The sequence below is a fragment of the Triticum aestivum genome, chromosome 1B (assembly GCF_018294505.1).
Source record: "Triticum aestivum cultivar Chinese Spring chromosome 1B, IWGSC CS RefSeq v2.1, whole genome shotgun sequence".
NCBI classification, from domain to species: Eukaryota; Viridiplantae; Streptophyta; class Magnoliopsida; order Poales; family Poaceae; genus Triticum; species Triticum aestivum.
The window spans coordinates 451136991-451148032 of record NC_057795.1 but is presented as its reverse complement, the minus strand read 5'-3'; the positions used below and the strand labels follow the sequence as shown (position 1 = coordinate 451148032).

The 11042-nt window shown below is 48.3% G+C and overlaps 2 protein-coding genes across 2 annotated transcripts; one reads left to right on the top strand and one right to left on the bottom strand.

Moving 5' to 3' along the window:
- The first annotated feature begins 1456 nt into the window (after positions 1-1456).
- On the top strand, positions 1457-2815 carry LOC123092536 (putative cyclin-dependent kinase F-2). The gene has a single exon (XM_044514336.1). The coding sequence runs from the start codon at positions 1506-1508 to the stop codon at positions 2787-2789; it is 1284 nt and encodes a 427-aa protein (XP_044370271.1). The 5' UTR covers positions 1457-1505; the 3' UTR covers positions 2790-2815.
- A 1116-nt stretch (positions 2816-3931) lies between these two features.
- LOC123130834 (receptor protein kinase-like protein ZAR1) lies at positions 3932-6902 on the bottom strand. The gene is made up of 2 exons (XM_044550639.1): positions 5363-6902; positions 3932-4911 (listed from the first exon to the last, which is right to left on the bottom strand). The coding sequence occupies exons 1-2, from the start codon at positions 6897-6899 to the stop codon at positions 4250-4252; spliced, it is 2199 nt and encodes a 732-aa protein (XP_044406574.1). The 5' UTR covers positions 6900-6902; the 3' UTR covers positions 3932-4249.
- Positions 6903-11042: the final 4140 nt, after the last annotated feature.

Sequence of the window (11042 nt, the reverse complement as noted above, 5' to 3'; positions counted from 1 at the left end):
GCGTCCTCGGCGCAATCCGCCCAGCAGAATCGGGTCGCCGGGGCGGCGGCAGAAGGGGCGACCGGCGAGGAGGGCGGCGTCGAGTCAGCGACGGGGAGGGCCGCCGGGGAGGGGGCGGGGGAGGTCGCCGACGACGCGGAGCTGGGGGCGGCAGAGGCGCCCGCGGGGGCGCCAGGGGAGTCGCCAGAGCCCAAATCCATCCTCCAGCCAGGGTCTTCGCTTCAGGTTATTTGGAATGTAAACCTCGAATAGTTGAATCTAGCTTCCTGAATTTGTATCACAAACATAGGGCAATTGTTTTGGATTGCTCCTTAGAGTTGTGACTCGTGAGATTAAACTATATCCTTAGCATGTACTCGCTCCGTCCAGAAATACTTGTCATCAAAATAAATAAAAAGGGATGTATCTAGATGTATTTTAGTTCTAGATACATTTCTTTTTGTCTATTTTGATGACAAATATTTTCGGACGGAGGGAGTACTGTATGTTGTTTGTGCTCCATTGCTGTCTATCTGCCGGGCACTGTAGATGCAAACGTGAGGGTGAGTCTGTCCTGGCGCACAAGGAGAGCCGGTGTTCGGGGCCAGGACGACTGAATTGGTGAGATGAATTCCAAATGTGAGTTTCTTAGAGCATCTCTAGTTCATCCCCCACAACTTAATTCTCCATTCTACCCCCTATCCTTTTTTGTGGAATTAAACCTTTATCTTCTAGCCTATCTCCCGAAACTTAATCCCCTGAAAAATTCCTTTCCTTCAAAAGTTTGCGTACAAACTTTATTCGAACATATGCTTTCATAACATATTAGTTTGAGACTTAATCTAGGATACATATAAAATTCATTGTTGCACAATAAGAACTGTGATATGCAGAGTAAATAAAAACGGAGAGAGTACATGAGAAAGTCTAGTTGTGTGTGTTAATTTCCTAAACAATTTTGTTAGTGGATTAAAATGTTTTTAGGGGAAAGGCTAGAGATGTTTTTTTTTGCGGGAAACTGTCGATATATTCATCTTCAATCATGACAGTACAACGAACACCAAAAATAGTAAAATTAAATCCAGATGCCTAGACCATCTAGCGATGACTATAAGCACTGAAGCGAGCCGAAGACGTACCGTCGTCATCGTCCCTTCCTCGCCGGAGCCGGGCATAATTTATTATAGTAGACAGTCGGGAAGTCGTCGTGCTAAGGTCTCATAGGACCAATGCCCCACAACAATTAAATGTTTTTAGGAAATGGCTAGAGATGTTCTTGATAACATAGACCGAACGAACCGACCTTCTGCTCCTGGCCTCTGCACTGCAAACCCACGCGCACGTCGGTGCACCAACATAACGCCACTCGCCACTCGCCAGGTCTTCCGGAGTCTGTATCGCAACCGGCTCGACCTTCGTCAGATCGGATATAATGGTCGAATCCCTTCTCAACGTCTTGCTAGTTAGGGTAATTAGTTCGTAGCTAGGTCCAGACTCCTTGAGTCCATCCAGACACCGCTAGCGACATGGCTAAGGATGACGGCGCAGTGACAACGATCGCCTCCCGGGTCGCCTCCATCTGCGCCGTCATCGACCACGCCGTTGCATCGGAAACCCTGAGCGCCAGGCGAGTGGCCGCCATCTCCGCCATGATCCACGACGTCGCCTCCGCCGCGGAGGAGGGGACGCCGAGAAGCACCAGGAAGTGGCGGCGCATGGGCAGCTCACGCAGCTACCAGGAGACGCGCAGGATCGGCGAGGGCCGCTTCGGCGTCGTCCTCAGGGCGCGCCACCGCGCCACCGGCCAGACCGTCGCCCTCAAGGGCCTCCGCTGGACGACGCGCCACAGCCCCGGCTCCGACCAGCTCGTCGGCAAGCTCCTGCGAGAGGCCTGCTTCATGGCGGCCTGCGGCGGCCACCCCTCCGTCGTCGCTCTCCGCGGCGTCGCGCGCGTGCCCGGCACCAGCGACTACGCCATCGTCATGGAGTATGTCGGCCCGAGCCTGGACCAGGTCGTTTACGACCGCATGGGCCGCCTCGGCCGCCCGTTCACAGAGGGCGAGGTGCGCGGCGTCATGCGGCAGTTGCTGGCCGGCGCGGACGCCATGCACGAGCACCGCATCATCCACCGCGACATCAAGCCGTCCAACGTCCTCGTCGTCCACGACGGCGGCGGCGGTGATGACCTCGTCGTCAAGATCTGCGACCACGGGCTGGCGATGTCCATGGTCGAGCAGAACGCCGACGGCGCGTTCCTGGCCGCCGGAACGAGGTCGTACATGGCGCCGGAGATGCTGCTGCCGAAGCCGCACTACGACACGCGCGTCGACATGTGGTCTCTGGGCTGCGTGATGGCCGAGATGCTCACCGGCGAGGTGCTCTTCGAGAGGGCGGACACCATGGCCGGCCAGCTCTACAAGATCTTCGATGTGCTCGGCGTGCCAGAAAAGAAGAAGGCGCTTAAGGCCTTCAAGTCGCCGTTCTCGTTCCTCGCCGCCGAGGTGAAGCTGTGGCGGCGGCAAGCTCGGCGCGGTGGCAGGCTGCGCGAGCTGTTCCCGGAGAAGACGCTGTCCGAGGACGGGTTCAAGGTCTTGAAAGGGCTGCTCACGTGCAGCCCCAGCAAGCGGTTGGACGCGGCCGCCGCGCTCCGGCTCCCGTGGTTCGCTGACGCCGACGACGACCACACTCCGGTAGTCGCTGCAGTTTCGAAGAGCGGTGGTGCGGCCGCGAGCATTCGCGCGCTGGCGTCGCACTCGTGGCAGATGACTCTGTCATGCTTCGGCCGACCGGTAAGGTCGAAGGCAGTGTAGAATAGAAATCCCCGTGGTGTGATTAGTGGGCCGGGCCGCTTGATGCTTTTGAAAATCTGACAACTAATATTTGTACAAACATGTAGGTTGTCCCTAGATGCTAAAAAAATGTAGGCTGGTGTTCAAAAAGCATATACACGATGACGATAAAATACAATCATTTTTTTCATATTTTGGTTGCTAATATATCCACAAAAATCACACAGCAAAACAAAAATATAATCAAGCTGTTGAACTTTGATTATTAATATATGTACGAATATGTAGGTTGGTGCTCAAGAATTTGTTTGAAAAATGTACACTATTTAGATTATACAATTATACATCACAATTAGAAATTAATTGTGCAAACTATTTTTTGGAGACCGTACGAGTATTCAAAGCAAAATTCTAGGGCTTCTTCAATTCACCTAATTCAAAAGATGCTGAAATAGGAAGAAGAAAACGCAGGTTTGACATTATCATGACCACTACTCCCTCCGTTCCTAAATATAAGTCTTTGTACAGATTTCACTATAAACTAGATATGGATGTATATAGATGCATTTTAAGTGTGGATTCATTCATTTTACCTAGTGGAATCTCTATAAAGACTTACATTTAGGAACGGAGGGAGTAGAATTCTACAAAAGTAAATTCGCATCAAATTAGAAGATTTTGTCAAGAGAATTCAGTTGATGGAAAGTTTTTCCAAATGTAATGAAAATGATGGATCCTACATATCAAACAATCCCATGAATCAAAAATCCTATGGATTACAACCCTCTAAAATCCGAATAGAAAATCCTTTAGACCAGAGAGGTCCTTAGAACACTAGAGGCAACATACATACATGATATTTCAAAGGGATCATTTTTCTAATGATAATACCAAGGCTTGTGATATCTGAGGAACCAAAAGTACTCAACACTCCCCCCCAACACACACACACACAAAAGGGTTGTGATATCTGAGTAACATGATACTTGCAATTGGGGACATGCCTGACATGCGTCCATGCCTATCATACAAGGATAGACTTATATTTGCAATTGAGGAACAAAAATATCATGCTTCCTTTTTTCGTGCACTATTTGCAATTGAGGAGCTGCCAAGTTGTCTGCAACATGAGCAATTGTTGCACCTGATATTCACTGCAAGGATAGACAACAATCAGGAAAGGGATTTCATTGCAAGTCTTCAACTGATCAACCACGTGGTACATTCATCGACTGAGTTAACTGCAGCTGTGCACAGAATTCCTTCTCACACAGAGTACTAGCAAATACTAACAGATACTACATGCTCTGCTCCCAAAGAAGAAGAAAAGCTAACACATGGTAGGTACCTAACTTGTTAAAGGTCCTGAAAATGATAATTTTACATGGTTAACTAAATGTCACTGGGTGTTCCCCTAACCTTCTTACAACCATCACATGTTTTCTGCAACCATATCGCCGCCCTTTCGTGGTGGTGTTTTTCTAGCTTGAAACTGAAGCGCTCAGGCGCTCCAAGGTTTCTGTGACATTTCTCATCACCGGTCTTCGCTCGGGATTAGCATGAACGCAAGCGAGAGCGACTTTGAGTACAGCAATCATCTCACCTTCCTGTTCCGAGTCCCTGGCGAGGAAAGGGTCAAGCACATCAGCGGATGGTTTCTTATCTTGTATACAGAACTGGACCCACTGGACAAGATCCATCTGCATAGTTTCCAAGAGAGCGACGGGCGATCTACCAGTAATCATTTCGAGCAAGATCACACCATAGGAGTAGACATCCCACTTCTGCGACGGTTTCAATGTTTTCAACGCTTCTGGTGCTTGGTAGCATGAACCTTCTTTGCTCACAAGAGGGCTCACTGAGGAATCTGGCTGCAGACTCTGATCCTTTTCGACGCCAATCCTATCTGACTGCGAAGAAGGTGCTGCTCCACCAGCAATGTTTGCTAGTCGTCCGAGGCCGAAATCTGAAATATACGGTTCCATGTTCGTTCCAAGAAGGACATTGTTCGGCCTCAAGTCCCCGTGTACATACTTCTTGGGACTAAATTCATGCAAGAAAGACATCCCATTCGCGACTCCTTTCATGATCTTTAGACGTGCATTCCATGTCAATGGTGTGAATGTCATTGTCCCAGGTTTACCTGAAAGTAACAAATCAGTCAATGCAACGCTAGCCTGAAATAAATACAGAGGTTCTACTACGCAGTGAGGATGTACTCTAGTAACCTTTGCTAGCAAAGAATTACTCCCTCTGTACGTAAATATAAGAGGCAGTACATCAGAAAGAAGTAGATTACCTCTCAAAACAATATTTTTAGAAATAAATGAATAAAGTCAAACTTCAACATGAGAGTACCAATGAGACAATATTGTATCAAAACAATTTACATGGACTGAAAGAGCATTCTAGAGATATCACTTGAACTCCAGGTAATAGCTTCGTCATTAACAACAAAAATCGTATCACAAAGGCAAAACTAATTAGTGTTGAAGTGCATTACATCAGTAACTTCTCATCAAACATATTACTATCACTGGTCAACATGATGTAAACTAGGCATTAGAGAGCTCGATTCAGTTGATAACACATACCATGAATTGCTGAAGAGAGGCTGCCATTTGAGATGTAATCATATATCAGCAACTTCTCATCAAACGACCAGTAGTAGGCCCTCAAGGCAACAACGTTGGGATGCCGGACCTTGCCAATGGCCTCAACCTCACTCTGAAACTCCTTAAACCTTTGCAATCCCCCCTCGCCAAGCCGCCTCACCGCCATGGTGAGCCCATCCTCAAGAACTACCTTGTACACAATCCCGATCCCACTCTTCCCGAGCACAAAAGCTGATGCCTTGAGCAGCTCATCGAGATCAAACCTCAGTTTCTGGTCCAACAGCACGAGGTCGTGCTGCTCTGATGGAGTCTCCGGCTCGTCCCTGCTAAAACAACCAGACCTCGACTCTTTCGAGCCCGTAGCCGCACCATGTCCCTTCTCCTTGGGGGAAACTCTCTTCCAATAGCAGTAGAAGAACACCAGGGCAATGATCAAGATCCCTGCCACATCAGCCAGAACAATGGCCACAATGTCACCCTTCCCCAACCCCTTGCTCCTCCCACTCCCGTTGCCCCCGGCACCGGACTCCCCATCCTTTGGAACAGACGGGTTGGACGATGGCGGCGAGCACGGGTTCTCGAGCGGCGGCCCACAAAGCCCTAGGTTGCCCAAGAACGCCGTGGGGCCACGGTTCTCAAGCGCCCCATTCTGCGGAATCGGCCCTGACAAATTGTTATAGGAGAGATCAATGTAGACCTTCTCCGGCAATTTCCCCAGGCTCGCCGGAATCGGCCCGGAGAAGTCATTGTGCGACAGGTCCACCGTCCCCTCGAGCCTGGACAGGTTCCCGATGTCATCCGGGACGGCGCCGGAGAACCGGTTGTAGGACAGATTGAGCTCCTCCAGCGCCGAGAGCTCCCGGCCAAACCCCGGCGGGATCGGGCCCGTGAGGTTGTTCCGGCCGAGGGACAGCCTGCGGAGGCGCCTGCATTTCAGGATCGACCCGGGGAGAGAGCCGTTGAGGGCGTTGGAGGAGAGGTCCAAGATTTGGAGGTAGGGGAGGTCCCCGAGCTCCGCGGGGACGGGCCCGTAGAGCTCGTTCCCGTAGAGGACGAGGCTCTGGAGCCCCGCGGCGCCGGCGAGGAGCGCGGGCGGCAGGGTGCCGTAGAGGCGGTTGCCGCGGAGGTTGAGGTGGCGGAGGGAGTCCGGGAGCGGGGACGCCGGTAGGGCGGCGACGAGGTCCTTCCTGGGAAGGGAGAGCGCGACGACCCGGCGGACGCCGGCGTCGTCGCAGGCGACGCCGTTCCAGGAGCAGGGGTCGGCATCGGAGGCGTTCCAGTCGGCGAGGGCCCCCGTGGGGTCCTGCAGGACGGCGGCCCTGAAGGAGAGCAGCGCCAGGCCGTCGGCGGTGAGCGCGTTGGTGGCGGCGGGGAGCGCGAGGGCTAGGAGGAGGAGGAGGACGGCGGCCATGGGAGGAAGAGGAACGCGGTGCTGCGCTTTCCAGTGGGGACTGGCCGACCGGGGCACTGAGTGAGGCTCGGAGTCGTTGCGTTTATGAAGACCGGCGGCACTCATTAGAACGGGCGATGGCATTATTTTCTTGTACGTTGCAGTTTCGTGTTTAAATGGTTTCTCACCGGAATCCTCCTAACTGCGCTTGTTATTCTATTGTCACTTGTTACTGGTGATGATTGCCGACAGTTGATGAGTACGGGCAATAGTGCATTGTGTTCCAGAAAGTAACGCGGCTGCACGTGCCTGCTCAACCTAGCTAGGGCATCTTCAACGCAAATGTACATCATGCAATGTCCACGGCAATGTCCGGGCGCGTTGGAGGTCATTCAATCGGAGGATATGTCGTCCATCCTTCGCTGTTTGTAGAATTTTATCTTGATCCATAGTGACTTGATCATGCAAAACAAAAGCGTTGGATGCTCAACAAGTTTTTCTACATCCTTCGAACCTCAAAATTTTGACCTCTTTCCCCCCTTCTTTTGCACATAGCGTGCGATGATTCTAATGTTTTCATTTCAAAAGTATTGTGCGAGCCATCATATTGTAATTTACTAACGGTGCATAAACAACACTTTCAATCATGATGCAGATCGCAACACGTACCACAGAGGAAAAGTGCTCCTTCGACATGTTACTTTCAAGCTTCGGCGTTTGATCACATGATTCATCCTTTGAATAATGCATCCGAGAGCTAGAAGCGAAGGTTACAACACAAGAGTCAGACACAAAAGCAGCGATTGCCACTCTTAAAGAAGATCAGAATGCAGTACTTTGTGCACAGAAGCAAGAAATCGAAGAGCTCAAATTGAAGCAGCATCAAGAAATAGAAATTTTCAAGATGGATCGGGACAGAAAATCTGAGCGTTTCAAAAGAAGCAATAAGAAATGAAGGCAATTCTTAGTCATCTGTTAAGGAAGTCACTGCTGATGGTGTACTATTATTCGTCGTGATACTTTCTCGCATGTCTTATTTCTCATGCTTGATAATATGTCATTTGGATGCTCATTTTAATATGTGGGCCAGTGCTGTGACAGATGCCAAGTCTCATTCTTAATATAAGTTACGATGGCAATGTTAAATTTCAAAAAAAATGTAATTTAAATTCAAACTCGCCTACAAATTGAAACCATGCACAATTTGGCGCCATCTAGAACCGGTGACAGTACCAGTGCCGGAAATTGCAGCCGTCATCAGAGTCATGGCCCCACTTGTAAGCACCCACATCAGCGACGTCCAGACCCACATGTAAGCAACCACGTCAACATATTCTAGGCCCATATGTCAGCACCATTGACTCGTCAAAACTGACAGCCGACTTATTACCAACTGGTGCCTGCAAGCCAAACATGGTTATGTAGCACTTTCGAGGAAGTATCCCAATTAGTTATCGCCCCAACAAAGAGCAGGGGAGAGTATTTATATTGGCACTTCTGTCACACATAAGGTGTCACAGTTCTTGTGTGAAGTAACTGGTTGAGCTTCTGCAAATATTGTTACTGTCCTATTGGACGAATAAACCAGAATGACAAGGATAAAAGGTTTGAAGTAGCAGTGGTAAAAACTCTTAAAAGTAAATAACATAAATAAACGGGAAAGTAGAGTTGTGTTTCTTGCAATCGAGAGATTAGGCACGAAGAGAATTCAGCTCATGGTAAGTATATAAATATATCAAGTGTGCGAGTGTGACGCTAATACCAATTACCTTGTATTATACTCATAGTATTTGATATGTGTGTTCTGTAGGCGGATCACACTAAGGTTATGAAACTCCTCCTCGCTCATTTCATTTTATGGTCCTGCTTTGTCATTGCCACGGAGTGGTCTTCTCCACAATTAAGGTCCTTGGACCGGAACCAAGCATTAGGTTTCATGGATCACTATTATCTCATATTGTGTTCGGTCCTCATAGATATCTCCACCTGTCATATCAGAGGTCACATATTCCTAAACAATATGTGTTCCCTGTGTAGGTCTTGAGATCGTGTTGCATGCGCCCTTAAATTGGACAACACGCATAGGGTTCACTACAATATAACAACTTACTGGACAAATCATAAGACTACGAGTACACATGATGACATATAGATCAGGCACAAATGAATCTTACCACTCACCTACATCTCCCATGCCTATGGGGGATTACTCACGCATCATAAGAGATAAACCAGTCACACCGGAGATAAAACCCATGATAACCATATCGATAATACCATGGAGATCCACAATAAGATGAAATGGATAATTCAAATAGTCTTGATCTCCAGATGAGAATGAATAGAGTTACAATTTGTTCGCACAACTTGGAATTCCTCTTACAATAGTGAAGGATGAGATGATGATGGAGATGAAAGGACCAAAACTAAGAAGATCTCCAAAGTTTCTTCGGTTCTCCTCTTCTTCATTTTGGATGTGGTGGCGGCGGATAGGGCTCCTCCCTGATACGTCCATTTTGCATCATGCTTTTACACATATATTTATTGCATTATGAGTTGTTATTACACATTATGGTACAATACTTATGCATTTTCTCCCTTATTTTACAAGGTTTACATGAAGAGGGAGAATGCCGACAACTGGAATTCTAGACTGAAAAAGGAGCAAATATTGGAGACCTATTCTGCACAACTCCAAAATTCCTGAAACTTCATGGAGAATTATTTTGGAATATATAAAAAATATTGGGCGAAGAAAGCACCAGAGAAGGGCCACCAGCCAGCCACAAGGGTGGGGGCGCGCCTCCCTACCTTGTGGGCCCCATGGCAGGCCTTCGGTGCCCATCTTCTGCTATATGGTGTGTTTTGACCTGGAAAAATCAGGAGGAAGCTTTCGGGATGAAGCGCCGCCGTCTCGAGGCAGAACTTGGGCAGAACCAATCTAGGGCTCCGGCGGAGTTGTTCTTGAAGGAAATATGCCCTAGAGGCAATAATAAAGTTGTTATTTTATATTTCCTTATTCATGATAAATGCTTATTATTCATGTTAGATCAGAAACCTAAATACATGTGTGAATACATAGACAGACACTATGTCCCTAGTGAGCCTCTACTTGACTAGCTCGTTGATCAAAGATGGTTAAGGTTTCCTAACCATGGACATGAGTTGTCATTTGATAACGGGATCGCATCTTTAAGAGAACGATGTGATGAATAGGACCCACCCGTTAGCTTAGCATCATGATTGTTCAGTTTTATTGCTATTGCTTTCTTCATGTCAAATGCATATTCCTTCGACTATGAGATTATGCAACTCCCGGATACCGGAGGAATGCCTTGTGTGCTATCAAACGTCACAACATAACTGGGTGATTATAAATTTGCTCTACAGGTATCTTCAAAGGTGTTTGTTGAGTTGACATATATCAAAATTAGAATTTCTCGCTCCGAGTATCGGAGAGGTATCTCTGGGCCATCTCGGTAATACACATCATAAGCTTGCAAGCAAACGACTAAGGAGTTAGTCACGAGGTGATGTATTACGGAACGTGTAAAGAGACTTGCCGGTAACGAGATTGAACTAGGTATGAAGATACCGACGATCGAATCTCGGGTAAGTAACATACCGACAGACAAAGGGAATAACGTATGTTGTCATAACGGTTCGACCAATAAAGATCTTCGTAGAATATGCAGGAGCCAATATGGACATCCAGGTTCTGCTATTGGTTATTTACCAGAGAGGTGTTTCGGTAATGTCCACATAGTTCTCGAACTCGTAGGGTCCGCACGCTTAATGTTCGATGATGATATTGTATTATATGAATTATGTGATTTGGTGACTGAATGTTGTTCGGAGTCCTGCATGGGATCATGGACATGACAAGGAGTCTCTAAATGGTTGAGAGGTATATATTGATATATAGGATGGTAGTATTCGGACACCGGAAGTGTTACGAAGGGTACCGGGTACATATCGGGTCACCAGAAGGGGTTCCGGGCACCCCTGACAAAAGATATGGGTCTAATGGGCCAAGAGGGGAAACACACCAGCCACCAGGGTCTGGTGCGCCCCCCATATGGGCCAAACGAGAGCAGAAGGAAAGAGGGGAAGGGAGAATGAAAGGGGGGTTCGGCCTCCTCCTTCCTTCCCTCCTCCCTCCTCTTTCCTTCCCCCTCCGGTAAATAAGGAGGGGGCACCGGCCTAGCTAGGAGGAACCCAAGTAGGATTCGGTCCTACTTGGGGCACCTCCTGGCCTCTCCCCTCTAT

Excerpts from the sequence above, each read along its gene's own strand:
- LOC123130834 (XM_044550639.1), bottom strand. The coding sequence starts at position 6,899 with ATGAGTGCCGCCGGTCTTCATAAACGCAACGACTCCGAGCCTCACTCA. Across the intron at positions 4,912-5,362 it reads CCTCTCTTCAGCAATTCATG|GTAAACCTGGGACAATGACA; the intron begins GTATGTGTTATC and ends TGTTACTTTCAG.
- LOC123092536 (XM_044514336.1), top strand. The coding sequence starts at position 1,506 with ATGGCTAAGGATGACGGCGCAGTGACAACGATCGCCTCCCGGGTCGCC.